Source organism: Scomber japonicus, chromosome 2 (assembly GCF_027409825.1).
Source record: "Scomber japonicus isolate fScoJap1 chromosome 2, fScoJap1.pri, whole genome shotgun sequence".
NCBI lineage: Eukaryota > Metazoa > Chordata > Actinopteri > Scombriformes > Scombridae > Scomber > Scomber japonicus.
Genome location: NC_070579.1, coordinates 33,766,597 through 33,784,023, shown reverse-complemented (window position 1 = coordinate 33,784,023; position 17,427 = coordinate 33,766,597). Strand labels below are relative to the sequence as shown.

The 17,427-nt window shown below is 39.1% G+C and overlaps 1 protein-coding gene across 3 annotated transcripts; it reads left to right on the top strand.

Annotated features, from left to right (window-relative positions):
* Positions 1 to 344: 344 nt before the first annotated feature.
* On the top strand, positions 345 to 9,000 carry chrna6 (cholinergic receptor, nicotinic, alpha 6). 3 transcript variants are annotated; one of them, XM_053329126.1, is made up of 7 exons: positions 345 to 479; positions 1,506 to 1,550; positions 3,899 to 4,008; positions 4,828 to 5,035; positions 5,821 to 6,432; positions 7,358 to 7,630; positions 8,875 to 9,000. In XM_053329126.1, exons 2-7 carry the CDS (start codon positions 1,524 to 1,526, stop codon positions 8,998 to 9,000), a joined length of 1,356 nt encoding a protein of 451 aa, XP_053185101.1. In that variant the 5' UTR covers positions 345 to 479; positions 1,506 to 1,523. The 3 variants fall into 3 exon arrangements, with proteins under 3 accessions (XP_053185101.1, XP_053185116.1, XP_053185108.1); XM_053329141.1 differs by having other exon boundaries at positions 348 to 479; positions 5,821 to 6,349; positions 7,371 to 7,630; XM_053329133.1 differs by having other exon boundaries at positions 348 to 479; positions 7,361 to 7,630.
* The last annotated feature ends 8,427 nt before the right edge of the window (positions 9,001 to 17,427 follow it).

Below are 17,427 nucleotides of genomic sequence, written 5' to 3'. Positions count from 1 at the left end.
GATCTGGAAAGAGGATGTATGATCTAAAAAGACTTTTTAATAGATGATTAATCAAATATCATGAAAAAATGATTCCACAAACTCAAAGGACTTCTTCATGTGATGCAGCATCAAAATTGGAAGATCTATTTTTCTGTCAGTTCATTACTTGTAGCATGACTTGATTTGATAAAAATCAACTTGAAAGACTGTGGGTGTCTGTGGTTAGCTGTTATCTGTCACTGATTAGAAATGGCAGTATTAGCCTTTCAGAATTTCGGACACAGATTTGAGCTGAATTTGTTTTGCTTTTGCGTGCTATCAATGTTTTCTAACGCTGCTTTTCATCTCTTCCCTCAGACTGCTTCTCATCCAAGGCAGAGGATCGACTGTTCAGGAAGTTGTTCAGAAGATATAACCAGTTCATCAGACCAGTGGAGAATGTCTCCGACCCTGTCACAGTGGAGTTTGAGGTCTCCATTTCGCAGCTGGTCAAAGTTGTAAGCTTTACACATACACACAGAGGAATTGAAGAGATTTAAGCACCTTTTCACATTCTTTTCATACAGCTGTCTTGTTCTGTGTGCATCAACAACACATCCAAAATACAGTTTCACTTAAAGCCTCCTCTCTGTGTGAGTCTGTGGGAACATAATCCAACAAGCATCTTGATCATATTCCCTACCTTTGAAACAGAAAAGGCGAACGATAAGTGGCAGAACGAGAAAAGTGAAAGCAGAAAGTCTTTATTTAGTCTGTTCAATTTCACGGATTCTGAGAATGTCATGCAGCGTTGTTATACACTGCTGTTTTGCTTTGGCAATGTTAAGTTAGATGCGGGTGGGGTGGGGGGGATGATGGAGAGAGGGTGTGCTGCACATCCCCCGGTGAAAAGAGGTTTTCAGCTCAGAATGGAAATCCTCAGATTAAGAGAAAATTGCCTGCAGGAGCCTTTTTTACAGACTCAACTGATATGTAGCTATATCTGCTTGCTCGGCAAGGTGAGATTACTCTAAAGGTGAGTGTGCAGATGTGCATGTGTGTGGGCGTGTGTGCTCTGACTGAATGTGTCACTATGTGTGTGACACATACACATACAGTATTTTCTCAAGTGTCTGCTTGTATACATGTGGCTGATGCATCTATGTATGCGGTTCATGTGGAATTCTGGGAGTCACAGGGCTGCAAATCAAAACTGAATCAGGGTCACAGAGGGAGGTCAAGAGGGCGGGGGGACATCTGTAATCCTTCCATCTATTATTAACTCACTCACGGTTGACCTTCTCTGTCAATCATCCAGCTCTACAGAGCTCTACAGAGGACACAGATTTCAAGACAAATTCCATTTCTTTCAAAATTCGTGGATTAGTTTTTTCTATCTTCTTTTAACACTGCACATAGTGTGTTCTGTCTCTCTCAAAGACCCCCCTGCACACACACACCCCCCCCCCCCCCCCACACACACACACACAGAGACATATTTCTGCTGCCTAACAAGATATCTTCCTTCTCTGCCTCTCTTGCAGGATGAGGTGAATCAGATCATGGAAACAAATTTATGGCTCAGACATGTAAGTACACACACACACACACACACACACACACACACACACACACACACACACACACACACAGAGAGACACACCAACTGGCCTAACCCTACATAGACAGAGGGAAGTGATCAATGTTAGCATTATGGTTAGTCACACTCTGTCTCTTAGATCTATAGCCACAGACCCTGAACTCCTGACCTCATGCAGCCAGCTATCCTTCCAAATAACTCATTTTGTCTCTGTCGTCCAAAGCGCCACCTTTCTCATACCTTTTTCACCCCTCTTTTACCCTGTCCCCAATCTATATTTCCCTTTTAAAACTTGCTGTAAATATCAAAGACATCCGGATTTAAATCGGCGTCTAATTGTTGTTGAACAGCTGTTGGATGCTGATATGATTCAATGATGGATAAGATGATGCTTTGATTTCTGAGCTCTCCAATTAAAATACATTGAAAGGTCTGTGTCGGCTGATTTTATTTGTTGTTTGTAAAAAGCTTGGCTGTTTATTTATAACAAGGCATCACTAATGAGAAGCTGTGTCAACACCAGAGTCACTGATAAACACCCTGGATTGCAGCCAGTGGATTTACAGTGGAAGCCACTTTAGAAACCCCCCCCCCCCCCCCCCACCCCCCCACCCCCCTGATGAATTTATTGCATCTTCTCTGCAGCAACTCTGCAGGGGATTCCTTCTCTAACTGTATACAGTGTTTCTAAATTTGTACCCTTTATACATCAAAAAACAAGCTCAACTGACTACTTTTATGTAAGGGATAAGACATATTAAGCTGTAATTTGATCAAATGAAAAGTGCTCGCAACAGAGACAGAATTTAAGAATCATTTCTCTCTCTCTGAAAAACATATTCCTTTTTCCCCCATCTCTTTCTATCTCCCCTCTTTGTCCTGTATCCCCTTTTGTCCACTTCATTGTCACTCCCTCCTTTTCATTTATTTCTCTTTCTTTTGCCAGTCACTACTGATCATGTATGCTAAGGGACTGTACACAAGTTATTGGAGTGGGGAGGGAAGCTCAACCTTATATTGTATTTAAAAACCCCCACCAATACCACTTTTAAATATTCATAAAAACGATCTAAATAATTCATATTTTCTTTGGGCCTTCACCTTGACTTCAGGAAAAAAACAAAATCTTCCCACCCAACATAAAAGCAGGCACGAAAATGGAAAAGATATACAATTTAAGATGGTGTATCCATAGATAGAGATATGCGCTCTATCTAGTGGTCTAGTAAAATGAATATATGTTTAATGAAACAATACAAATGGAAGAACACACTCATTAGACGTATTCTTCTTCTTGTTCACCTCATTGTTATTATTATTATTATTATTACTAACCCTGCATCCTGCCATTACCTTTTTCTATTTTTGGACCAAGAATGATTAAATGAAAGGTTGTTAGGCAACCACTGGCACTAAATTAATTAACCTATGACTTACTAGTTGATTATGAGGGGCGGGGGTGGGTTTGAGTACCTAGCTAGCTGTTTAATATTCTGGAATGATTGTTACATTTCATAAAACAAAACTATACATTAAATATTTCCACAGATTTTTAGAAACTGTATGATTTTGTCTTTGCTACAATATCATTGAACTGAATAGAAGATCAGAATCACTGGCATTTTGTAAACAGTAAGCCACATGACGCTTCCTATCAGGAATTACATCTCCAGCCAATCATATTGTTAACTCCCTGGGTAGATAAATGGGAAAGCCAGTGTAGCATGAAGTGGTTAATTAAACTGCTCCCAGGTCATATGGGTATTAATCCGCCTTGCTAATGAATGAATTCATCTTGAATGACATGCAAATATAGCCAAGACTAATGGCTCCACGGCTCATGAAATGTTACCCGCAGGTATGTTGATAGAATAGCAAGTGAACACACTCCTCCTTTAATTCACTGAGCTATTTACTTAAATATTCCCCTTCTCGCTGAACTGCTCTGTATACAGATAGAATATTATAGTTAATGTTATTTGGTTACTGAACTGTTGCACTTGGGTCGTATTACCAGGAGTAGGTAAATCAAAATGCAAAATTTTGCCAATTTTTCAATGACAAAAAAATGAAAGCACTCCGCAAATGTTTCAAAATGCTCAGTAAAACTCGAGTTTCAGTCTATCAACATTAGATTTTTTCCTTTTCCTCTTTATTTGGCTCTATAACATCAAAGGAAGGTTTGCCTGCAGTATAAATATGTAATTCAAAATATTCCCATGAAAGGGGGAGGGGGGTCTCCAGTGACTAATACTGTCTGCAGTGCACAATGAAAAACACAAAACAGATGGTTAACTCCCAATTTATTCACAGTGGTTGTCTCGTGGTCTCTTTCAGATATGGAACGACTACAAGCTGCGATGGATGCCGGTTGAATTTGATGGAATTGAGTTCATTCGGGTTCCATCAAATAAGATCTGGAGACCTGACATTGTGCTCTACAACAAGTGAGACTGTCATCATCATTACCGTGATCAGTGTGACTAGCAAACATTATAAGATACTGTCATCACCAGAAAAACAGCAGCATTGGTTTGGTCAACCTACCATGATGGTGATAACCTGATGAACATTAGTTGCTAATGAGCCCGATATTTCTCTTAAGAGTTGGGAGAGACCAAAACAGAGCTAAAAGGAGAATGAATGTTGAACTTCACCAGAAACTTCACTTCAAATAAATACTAATGTTGCTCTGCAGAATGTGTTTAAATAGACAACTGATTGCTAACATATTTGCCATATCAACCTTATTGGGAGATAATACATCAATATTGTGTTTATTACTTCACTGCCCCTAATTGGCAAAAAATCAAACTTGTACTGTAATAACATCCCAGCTGCACAGAAATAACACAGAAATATGCTAATGCAATTGTCTGTTGTTCACTAGGCAGTGGGCTTGTGCTGTGCTCTATTCATTGTACTTCTGTTCACTTAATTGTGGACTCATTTTTTCTTTCTACTTACAATAGTGACTCATAAAATTAATCAAAGGCAATTGTATTCCTCCCATTGAGATGTAATGCAGCTTTCATTGTCCTCTGTTGTTTAATCCTAATGTTCTTTCTCCTCCATGACCTCACCTTATTATCTTCTTCCCTCTCTTGTGTTTCTCACTGTCATTTTCTCCCCACCTTTTTCTTCCATTGTTTGACGTCTCTGCCTTCTTCTAACCTTTGTGTCTTATTCAAAACTCACATTATGCTTGTATCATAATCGCTTCATATCTTATTCACACATTAATAACACACACGCCTCATATACAGTGCTGTAGGTGATTTCCTGGTGGAAGATAAGACCAAGGCTCTGCTTAAGTTTGATGGTACCATCACTTGGGTCCCTCCAGCCATTTTCAAATCCTCTTGCCCCATGGACATCACCTACTTCCCCTTCGACTATCAGAACTGCTCCATGAAGTTCGGTTCTTGGACTTATGACAAAGCCAAGATTGATCTGGTTCTTATTGGGTCTAAGGTCAGTTTTTGTGACTGTGTTTAAGTCTGGCGTAACTATCAGCTACATTTTTTTTTTTTTTTGGCCTATTTATTTTAGATATTGCATTTCATGCACGTACGGCTAATAAAGGTGAACTCCATCGATTTTAAACATAAAGGTCAGTTTATTTGTCATGGGAGGCACTACTCAGATTATGGATATGGTTAAATGATGTAGCTCTGCAGGAGAGTCTTAAATAACCCGGATGATGTCTTACTTTTGAGACATCAATTACAGCATAAACTGTGGGGCAAAAAGAGGACTTTTAGGATGCTAATGAATTCAAGCTTGACCCATATGAGGAACAGTTACAAGTCAGCATATTGAAGTTTGCTTCTTCAATTTTAATCATTCTTTTTTTGTTCAATATTAAATCACTGGAGTACCCCTTTAAACATACATTCAACATACATGTGGTATGAAATATAAATCTGAATGAAAGAAAAATTAAAAGAGAAAATACAACCAGTCTAACCATCTTTTGTTTTTAATGGGTGACTGCATTTGCATTTTACCATAAAACATTATTCTTATTCACTCTATTCACCGTAAACTACAGTAATCAGTGTTTTCTTGCAGCAACATCTTGTGTGCATGTGGGCATAAAATCCAGGTTTGAAGTTGTTTTGTGCCATCTTACATTATCCATATTTATCAGAGAAATAAACTAAAAACTGAAACCATGAGCCTCATATGTATTTTGTTTGATAGTTTGTGTTAAATCATTACGTGACTTTGATCTAACATTTGTATCCATCATATAGGTGAACCTGAAAGACTTCTGGGAGAGTGGGGAGTGGGAAATCATTGATGCTCCAGGCTACAAGCATGATATCAAATATAACTGCTGTGAGGAGATCTACCCAGACATCACCTACTCCTTCTACATCCGGCGCCTTCCTCTCTTCTACACCATCAACCTCATCATCCCTTGCCTCCTCATCTCTTTCCTCACAGTGCTGGTTTTCTATCTCCCGTCTGACTGTGGAGAGAAGGTCACGCTCTGTATCTCTGTCCTGCTCTCCCTCACTGTGTTCCTGCTCGTTATCACCGAGACCATCCCCTCGACATCGCTGGTCATCCCGCTGATTGGAGAGTACCTGCTCTTCACCATGATCTTTGTCACACTCAGCATTGTCATCACCGTGTTCGTGCTGAATGTACATTACCGCACGCCAATGACCCACACTATGCCGGGCTGGGTGCGCTCTGTGTTTCTCAAAGTGCTGCCGAGGATTATGTTGATGCGGAGACCGATTGATGAAGACAGCAAGGCTGGGGGGTTGGACAGCAGTGGGGAGGCAGGAGGAGCTGGAGGGGGAGGAGGAGGCGGAGGAGGGAAAGGAGGGAAGAAGAGGAAGAATAGTTTGATGCAGGTAAGGGTTCCCCATCCCACAAAATTCAGTTCTCTTGTTGACCACTTTAGCAAGGTTCTGTCACTAGTCACCTCTGGACCTGTTCAGTAAGCCAATAAGGTTGGATAAAGTCATTATTTTGCAATTCACAATTAGTCCTACGTCATGACCAACTGAATCTAAGTCAAGTGTAACTCCTAAACTTTGTGTTTCGAGTCCCAAACAAATCATTATGGACCTTCACCAAATGCAGAACATAGGTTTGGTTCCACTGTGTTTCAATTAATGATAGCGAAGAAGCAGGGAGGCTCTGACCTATACAGTACACTTAATTTCCTCTTGTGGCATGGACTTCTTCAGGGTTCGATGATTCCTACTGAGCCTCAATGTATGGTGGGCTCTAAAAGACAAGTCAATATACCATCTGAAAGCTAGTCAATCAAGTGAGTTCAGCTGTGAGACAGCGAGAACCACCATGGATTATTGTAGATCTCTTATGTGTATACTATGGAAGAACAGTTGAGAGAAAAATCTGAACTTCTATCAAGGAGTCAAGACATACGAAAGCATATAAAATGTATTCTCTCTTCTTGGAAGCGTACCTCTGATTGCTTCCACCAAAAAAAGGTTTTTCAGGTTTGACAGCTGGCTTGTCAGATCATACACAATCTCTTTCATATTGATCTATTCTTCTATGCTATAACCCCTTTGGATTTTGCTACTGTCTAACAATGTTTTCACACACAATGTATATATGGTATGATTCAAGTTGTTTATGGTCAACACTGAGAACTACGTGGTGCTTGAATGTCTCCAAAGAAGTTGGAAAGAAGTTACTTAATGTTGTACTGCCAGGATCCCAGAGATGAAGTCCAGAGACCCCAATATTTTATACAAAAATATACAGAAAATTAATCAGAAACTGAAACTTTCTTGTGATCTTCAGCAGGTCGGAGGAGGTTCCCTAAACTGTCTAGAGTTTGGGGACAGCAAACTATCCCCAATGGAGGGCTGCACTGGGAAGAAATGCCCTTGCCCCTGCCAGCATGGTAATGAGACCCCAGAAACAACAGATACGGGGAAGATTACACGTCAGCTAAGTCCACAGAGCATCAATACAGTGGTGGCTTTTTCTGTGGTGTCACCTGAGATCAAACAGGCCATCGAGAGCGTCAAGTACATAGCTGAAAACATGAGGAGCCGCAACAAGGCCAAAGAGGTGAGTTATTCTTATATTTATTTCATATTGTTTACCTTATATTCAAATTTCACTCAAAAATACAAAGTTGTCCGTTTTAATCATGGAGATCAGAAGTATGATGATTGCTATCAGACACTTGGCTTGGTGATACAACATATGATGAAACAGAAACCACCTATGACACTGCTCGATTTCACAGCACTGAACATATTTTAAGTTATGTGTTTGTTTTCTAGCTCTTGTTCCCATTAAGGTTGAATACACCCAACCACAAATCTCATGCAACATCTTAAAGGATACACTATCTTATTACAGCTTGGGTCCATTTTTTCATTGTTTTGGGCTGTCATTCAGTAATAATACTAAACGACCATGTCAACCATACTCATCAAGCAAATTGCTAAGTATATGGTGGCATCACTAAGAAGTCATATGGGCTTTTTTACAGTGTTACTTTAAAATGAAGTGATTTAGATAATCATGACCTTTACTGTTACTCCAGTATGACAGTATTCACATTGTACAGTCTTGTTACTGTAAATTGTATTTTGAGTCTTACCATTTCAAGAAATACAACAGTTGACAAAACTTCAGAATCAAGTCACCCAGGAAATACAATGTTCCAGTGTTTCAAAACTCCATATCTGCTGTCTCTTATGCAAGCAAATACACACCAAGCATTTTCTATGCATAATGCATTTATGCAAAAAGGCATGCAGTATTGGCCTTGGAGAACTCTGCTGTGATTCCTGATTCTTGTTGTTGATCCTAACCAGCTCCAGAAGTTGACAATAGTGTTAGTTAGCACCAAATAATTTTAGATTTGAGTAGAGATCTCTCCCTTCCTTCTCTATCAGTTATAAATACAGTGGGTGAAATTACCCCAAGGGGCCAAGGAGCCTTTGATATGCAAAACTCGTGGCTCAATCAGCTTTGTCAAAACGTCTGTCGCCTCTTTCGACACTGTGGTTTGAATGTGATTATCATAGTAATTTTCTCCTTTGTAAATTATGTATCAATTTCTGTTGGCTTACAAGGTATGCTCAACTCTTTTCTCTCTTCTTCTTTTTTGTCTTTCCTTCTGTCTATCCTTGCTGTGTAATCCTCACATCACCCCACCAACTCCCACAACCTCCCACCCTCTGAGATCTTTACACTCACCTGTTTTCTTCTCACTGTGCACCTCTCTTCACCTCCACATTACATCTTCATTTGTCACCATCTTCTCACACTTTTTGTTTTGCCTCCTCCCTTGCTCACAGGTGGAGGATGACTGGAAGTACGTTGCCATGGTGATTGATAGAATCTTCCTTTGGGTGTTTGTGACCGTGTGCGTCTTGGGAACCGTGGGCCTCTTCCTCCAGCCTCTTTGTGGCTTCGTCTCATAACTGCTAACCAATCAGGGTTCACTGCTACCCTGTGTTGACCATTTTCAACAAGTGACGAGCTTACAGTTCCCAGTTGGTCCATCAGAAGAAAGACTTTTGAGTCCTATTAGCAGTCCTAAGCACTATTTGATGTGCTGGTTTTGCAATTTGCCTTTTGCAGAGAGCAGTAACTTATTAAAACAGTGAGAGTTGAGAGAAAAAAAGGGTTTGAACTGCGAAACAGATTCAAAGGTTGTTATGCCTTAATGTCTTTTAAGGCTGTATATTTTACCACAACTACATTGCCATAGAACCTACAGAATAACTAAAAATGCTGATATTGCACCATGCCTTTGTATAATATTATTGGGAAAAAAAGGGATGATGTAGTATCTACAGACAAAGTGTGTTCTTTCAGATTCAGTGTCTATTTGAACTAGTCTAGAAAAATAAACTTTACTTCTATTGTTTGCAGTTCATACGGTAGTTCACAGGAATTAAATGTATATCTCTGTTTTGCTTGGTGTCTGTCTACCCGTCTACGTTCATTGAAATCAATACAAAATAATTCAATACCTTGAATATGTGATTTAAAGGTAACTTAACCACATCAAATTGCATGAATTCCATTAGAGTCAAACGCTAAACTGGTTACTGCTACTCTGCTAAGATAGTTACGTTAGCTTTAGCAGGATTTTTCACAGTTACTGCCACATTTAGTGATGCAGAATAATTAATGATTTGCCATGGTTTCAATCCATTAAATGGATAATATCCAGTTAAAGGTAACAACTAGAACGAATCAATAAACACATTTAGTTTGAGATTTAGCTAATGCTAACAATGGCTATCTCACCAGTTAGCTTTGACTTGATGTGGCTTTCCAGCTTTAGCTGTGTTAGCTAGTTGACTGTGCCTCTGTGGCAGAGTGGAGTAAGTGCAACAATGCGTTGTGTAGCCCGGAGTCCACCAAAACTGTCACTAAAGCCAGAATGCAGTAACTACTACACTGTCAAAGTGCAGTTACTGTGGTTTGGTTTCTAAACTCCATTTTGTAGTTGCTGGATTTTTTTACGCTTGTGACACATATCATCACCATATCCAGTCGTATCATTTTTGTATGATAAAAATATGTCAAAAAGTTTAGGTCTTGACAGAATTTTGACCAAATATGTATGTACTTTTTACGTTTTCGGCTTAGTAGGGTAGTGTTGATTTCTGCCTGTTTTGAAAAAAGTGTATCAAAACTTGGCTGGGATCAAAAGTTATAGCACATCCAGTAGACCGTCACGACTGGAACCTGAGATTCAACATTCAACTATTGACTGTGTGTGACAGTTTGATGCAGAGACTACAAAAACAGTGGAGGAGTTACAGCTGCATGGTTAGTGAACTGGGAATTTCCCAGGTGCAGCAGACATGTCACACTGAAATCATCCCTGGAGCAGCCATTTAATTCAGCCCCCCTTTGAGCTGATTGATGACTGTCATACCCACTCCACAGTCTGATTCATCAAACTGCTCGCTCTCAGAACCAATCACCATTGCTGTTTTTTTGTGTCATTTCCAATTAGAGTTCTGATTTTTGGCGCACTTGGCAGTGCTTTTAACAAATAAGGGCAGGCTGTTCCTCTTTTGTAATTAGAATCCATGTGTTTATAAATGTTCGTTCTGATTAATGTTCCACAAGGTAATTGGTTGGCCCAGTAAATATTGGATTAAATGGTACTTGATTAGTTGCTCCTGAAATAGCATTACATTTATTAATTCATGAGCAGATTCTATCATCTAACTCCATGGCTATTAATTTCATCTTTTTGTTTTCTTGTCATTTTTTAATTCAAGTTACCAATGACATTGCTAGCATGCAATGCAGGAAACATGCATGACAGAAATTTTGATTGCTTTGACTTCAAATATATTGGCTTCAGATTACGGCACTGACTACAAATGCTGCTCAATTTCGTCAATTTCATCCACCCCTTTCCTTTTTGCTTTTATGTATTATGTTTTGATGTATCGGACAGACACACATGGCTCATACTGAAAGGAGTCACCATGTTTGTAAAAAAAATATCTTTGCCTTTCTTTTGTCTGACTGTCTTTGAACTTAAAATAAATGCAATATTTCTTAAAATAAAGGGAAAAAGATTTGCTGTGTTTAGATTTTCAAGTATGACAATGACAAAAAAATCATCTTCCTTGTGAAGGACAGCATACACAAACATTTTATATGCACACTTTCACACTGACACAGGAGGATTGCTTTGATATTTTTGTTGCTGTTGTGCACAAATTATCAGCCACCAGAGGTATAATTAAGCCTCCATTTGCAGCGTCTAATTAAAATCCAGCCATTTTAGTACTGTTCAGAAATAATTATAGTGTTAAGATAAAATGCACTATTGTACATGACATTGCCACATAATCACATGTATCTGTCAGCGGGCTGATCCTCCAGCTGCAGCATGCGTGTGTATAGTACAATGTTAGAAATATGAACTTCCTTCACCATATATGGAAAACAGAGCTGACTGTGTGAATGACTGTGTCATGATTCATCGTTAATGTAGCCGGTCATTAGCAGAGTGAAAGATTGCTTTGATAAGTGGCAATGACAGTGTCAGCTGTTGGTAATGAGTTAGTAATTATTCAATAGGCACACTGAATAACAGAAAACTGTATTTGTTTACTCTAATTGCTTTTATTAGAATATTCGTTGTATGGGTTGTGATAGTCTTTCCACTCTTTTTTTAATGTCCTCTTCTTCTGTCCTTTTCTACAAACTACAATCATAAGTAACTACTTTGCAGTAGAAAAATAGGAAATACACATTATGTTGTGTAGGTTTGGTCTTTTAATTAGGGCTAGGACCCTTGTTTTATTAAGAGTTATCTTAATGTCACAGCATACAGTGATATTTTAAACAATAACGTGCATCCAACATTGTGGGAGGAATTTAGAGCCCCTTTCACATATCTCTGGCCATACTTAAGCCCCCTGGATTCTGTTTCATAACTGTACTGTATTCCTTTAAAGGGCCAGCATTTAGGATTAAGTGGCATCTAGTGGTGATGTTGTAAATTACAACCCATCACCCTCACTTAATCCTCTCTTTCAGGTGTGTAGGCTGTAGCTACAGTGGCTGCAAAACTTGTGAAAAAATGGTTTGGTTTGTCCATTCTGGGCTACTGTAGAAACATGGCGGTACAACATGGCAGCCTCTGTGGAAGAGGACCCGCTCCTTGTGTATATATAAAGGGCTCATTCTAAGGTAACAAAAACGCAAAGATTCTTATTTTCAGGTGATTAAACACTAATTAAAACATTATACATTATATTCAATTTCTGCCAAGCCCGTTTCATTAGATGCCACTAAATTCAATACATTGCACCTTTAATATCTGATCTCTATCTAAGATTATGTTAATGGTTCATGCATTTTCTTAACATCTGCGTTAGCTAAACCTAAACATAAGCACCAAATGCAGAATAGCTGCATAAACATATTTTGCGGGAGACTTGGTTGCAAACACACACAGACACACACACACACTTGGAAGGGATCAGAGAGCAGTTTGACTCACTGGATAATCTCTTATATGGTAAGTTATGGTGCCATCAGAGCATGAAACACATGACTATAGCCCAGAGGCTGGAGAGGCCTCAGTGAAGCAGTAATAGTGCCAGAGAGCAGGGACAGAGCTATAACAGGGACATGAAGACTGGTCTACAGAAAGAACATACTGTACATGCTGAGCTGGACAGGATGCTACATTTTACAACTCATTGTTGCCCAGTGGATGTAGACCTAATAATAGGCAGAGAATTAATTTCTCTTCTTGGTATTCTGTGTTGCCACTCTTGCGTTAGAGACATTGTTAGTTATTAACTGGATAAGCCTGCAAACTATTAATGTTGTCTCAATAAGATAAATGAGTGGGACAAGGCTGTTCAAGCTAAAGCACTGTTTTCAGTAGCCAGTGTGGTCTGGCTGGCATTATTTGTAAGTGAGTGGGTTCATTTCTTTCCCCATGCGTGCAGTGTACAGCATGTATATAGACTGTGCATTAGGAAGTGGCAAGAATCCTTTACAAAGCAATACAAATTCTATACATACACTTTATTGCTCAGTGCTTGTTCAATAAGCCAACCATCCCAAAAAAAGCAGATAGAAATAACAATTGTGCTCTTAAAATAAATGGACTGTTTATCACAATAGTCTTCATAAAACAATAGCAGCCTTCCTAGCTCAATATAGACTCAGAAAGTTTACAAGGGAGATAAATCGAGTTGTTTGTCATGGCCCTGGCTGTGCCACCAGTTATTTCTCTTGTGTTTAGATTTTCGCGTGTCTCCTGCCTTCCTGTCTGTGTGTGTGTGTGCGTGACTGGTGAGGACGTAGTTTCCTATCTTGACACACTCCCTCCTGATTGCAGTTTGCCTTCCCAACCTGCACATCTGCCTTCCATCAACTCATCAACTCCAGTATATCTACTCCGGTTCTCCATCCAGTGTTATTTCCTCATGTTGATTGCATTACCTGTACTTACTGTGATTCATTGTGCTTCCAGGATCATTCCCTCCTGTCATCTCTGCCTGCCTGCCTTGCCCACTTTCTTACTAAGCCCCCAAGCTTATCCTCACCCAGCCTCACTCCCTCGTCTACCTTTCTTGCTCGGCTCAACTTTGTTAACCACCATCCTGCTCAGCTCAGCTCTGCCATCCAACATAGCCTTCTGCCTTGCCTGTCATCCTCATACCTTCTTACTCTTACAATAAACCCCTTTTTATATAACCTAACTCTGCCTGCCTTTGGGTGCGCCTTCATTGACCCAAACAGTTAGAGGTGATAAAGGTGAAAACACAATATACTGAACTACCTTCTGTAGTATGCAGTCATGCAAACTACTTTAACACATTCTTTTTTTAAATGTATGGTTGTGCATGTGTGTGTGTGTCTGTGTGTGTGTGTGTGTGTGTGTGTGTGTGTGTGTGTGTGAGAGAGAGAGAGAGAGAGAGAGAGAGAGAGAGAGAGAGAGAGAGAGAGAGAGAGAGAGAGAGAGAGAAGAGATAAAATGAATCAAGAAAATTGCATTGGAGCCCTTAAAGGGAACTCTACCAATGTTACACATTACAGTATGTTTAAAGGTGGTGGGAAGAACAACTGCATATGTGAAAAAGTTTTAAAAAGCCTTTTGTGGCCTCATCATCTAGCACCAATTCATTTTGAAAGCTCAACAGCCAATGGGGAACCTCCAAAACTCAGCTAGCCGACCAATAGTGTAACTTCATCACTCACTCAGCCACTGGCTTGCTTACGGACAATCACAAGGCTGGTCCAGCCAGTAATCCCCTTAACATGCCTAACCCCATTGATTGATTGTTTTAATTTACCAAATCGTAAGCATATGTGCAATTTGATTTAGATTTAATTCAAAACAGTTTTAGGTCCTTGCTTAAAGGCAGAAGAGATATGGAGGAATGAAAAACATTAATTGAGCTGAGTTACACGTTGCTATGAAGCGGCATGCACAATAGGAAGTTCTTAGTAACGGAGGTCAAATGAAATTGGGATGTCAAGCAGAATTGGATTGAATTGTATGGGGTGATTCATGTTCTATTTCCGTGGGATTTGCAAAAAGGAACCGAGCTCATCCTAATAGGAAACATTATCATATGTAATACAAATTTACATCTGAGTCAGTCTTGAAAATTGCCTTTCTGCGCTGTATGTGCATATTTAATCATGGCATCAGACTTTATGAAAAGCCAAATTGTGAAAATGGATGAAGTAAAGCAACCTTATGCTCGGCTGGTGCAATATTTATACACATAATTAAGTTTTTTATTCAGCCAAGGATTTATGATGCATGTTAAAAATTATATTTGAGGAGGGGTTTGCGGAGGGTGAATAAGAGAGCACATTTGATAAAAATGAATGAGCGGGATGATGACAGTGTTGAAAATTGTGTTAAATGTCCTCATTTTAACATCGTAATAAAGCATGCATATAAATGCTTTGCCCCAAATCGTGTTATCTGGAGCTCCGTTTCTCTCAGAGAGATTGCTCATATTGATAGAGTGGCTGACAGAGGGTGTAAAACAGCTGAGCGTCAGTTTTAAATTAATTTTGAATGGCTGGTTTCATTTTGTAAACAGAGGAGTTAAGTGGTATTAAGAGTTATGATGCAACCAGAAGTACAGACAGCTTATTTCAAACCCGTATCAACTCAAGGGAACACGCAACCTTAAACCAGGCATTTAATATACACACAAACCCATTAACCAAGGCTTTTTTTTTCTTTTATTAACTCTGTGTTGTGTTGGAGAACTCGTGTATTAAACATGTGCTCTGACTTTACTGATAAAAGATGTTTCTATGTGTGGAAATCCTTACCTAACTTTTATATCAGCTGTACTTGCTGTATGAGGGCGTTGCTGTCTTTTCCTTTATGAGAAATCCGTTTGCTTGTGGGATACTGGAGGAGGAACAGGTACTGTAGGAAAAGAAGAAAGAGAGAGAGATGCAGTCCACAGCAGCAGAGAGGTGTTTCTTTGATGGCAGGCGGAGGCAGGAAATCACAAGATTTAATGTGCACTGTTAAACTGAGTAACTCTCCCAGGCACACTTCAGACAGAACAGTGGGAGTGAGATGTACAGCAATACTGCATGCTGGTGTTGGTGTTGTGATTCCCCTTCAAAAAATATATCATTCCACATGCTACACTGTTATAGTCTCATGAGAAGCATTTTATAATGCAAAGCAATTTCACAGTTTAAAAAATACAGTTATTTCCCTGACACAAACATAGATGGAATGGATTTTATTTAATTCACTGGTATAATGTGAAAGAGCATGCTTGAAGGGACAAACCTACAGAAAGTTGTCATCACACTGCAGTTCCAGGCCCACATTCAGGTTTAGTGTCTTTAGGCTCTTTGTTTTGGTTTCCTGGCCCACAAACTTTGCTCTCATCAATCTCATTTCCAGCATACAGTTGTTTTTGGCAAAATAAACTCAGATAAAGTCACTGTATGCTTCCAGCCCAGCATTAAACAGCAGACAGAAAATCTCAGCCACTGCTTTGGAATGTAGAAGAGCATTTAGCAGCTAAAGATATTCATCATTCTTGGCTCATCTGAATCAACCATGAATCTGACCTTTTCTTTTTTAAGCTCTCATTACAGGAAAAAAAGAAGAAAAAAATCCATACACCTTGGAATGAACTAGTGTTGCAACTGTTAAGATGCAGCTGGATGACTTAATTAACATCTTGGATTTAGAAATGATTCAGTTTGCTTAAAGTCTACATTTCATAGAATTTGACAACTCCTCATTAAGTCCCTTGCAATTTAAAATGAGAACACTAAATTATCTTAAGTCCATTCCAGTTATGTGAGTCCAAGAAGATAAAAGGCCATAGGTCATTGGTAGTAGGGGAGTAGGGAAGAGAGTGGGTGGCAGCTTGCTTTGAGGATGTAGATTTGATTGATTTGTTATTGTTTTTTGTTCATTTACTCTGACATGCTTTTTTGCAACCTCCCTTTAAAAGTAATACCATCTTTTGCGCCTTCCAGTAGATAGGGTGGCAATTCATTTAGTAATTACTTTACTATGTACTGATTAAATGTCAAGTGGACATTTAACACATCCTTTGACTTTATACTTGTTAAATTAAGAGGCTGCTGATTTTCATTTATATGAACCAAAATGCTCAATAAAAGTATCTTTGATAGAGCGCCAGACATATCCCTCAGGAGATGATGGTCACCAAATCCAAATTTAAAAGAGAGTTAATATTAGACTTACATTTGCCAGCTGGTCAGAAACATGGCCCAAATGAATGTTAATGTTGCTCTGTGCAAGCCTGTAATGCAGCTTTAATCCTTTTGTCAGTGTACATGTTTCTAACTTGGAACACCTAAGCTGTCAGGGTGCTTTGTGTAAGATATTTTTAAATAGAACTACTCCAACATGAAGAAAACTACACACCACCATTGGAGAAAAGTCACAGTGTCATCCAGCTTGTAAGTGCAGAAAAAACACTGTCAGTAGCACCAAGGCCATGTATAATTCAGACATCCGAGCCCCCCACAATGCTTATCATTCAGTTTTACCTGCTAGATACAACTAATTTTAACCAATTACAAAGTCCTTTGATCTTCTTTGCTGAACAAAGTGGGATAAATTGCTACTCAAATGTAATTATCTTGATACATGTGGATCTATCTGCCCTATTCTGTTTGTTTCAACATAGGGACACTTGATTCTTTTAAAAAACTCAAAAAAATCAAACTGTAGGTTTTTCTTTTCTTGTTGCATCAGTTATATAGAATGAATTGTTACAATCTGTTTGTCATGGCTAAGTCGCGTGTATACATATTGAAGATAAGTGTGTGCTTTGTTAAACTGCATTTCTGGCAGCATCTACTGCTCTGTTCAT

Bases quoted from the DNA above. Each gene is read 5' to 3' on its own strand.
- chrna6 (XM_053329126.1), top strand. From the start codon at position 1,524: ATGGAAACAAATTTATGGCTCAGACAT. The intron at 4,009-4,827 runs GTGAGACTGTCA...CCTCATATACAG, and splicing joins GACATTGTGCTCTACAACAA to TGCTGTAGGTGATTTCCTGG. The intron at 6,433-7,357 runs GTAAGGGTTCCC...TGTGATCTTCAG, and splicing joins GGAAGAATAGTTTGATGCAG to CAGGTCGGAGGAGGTTCCCT.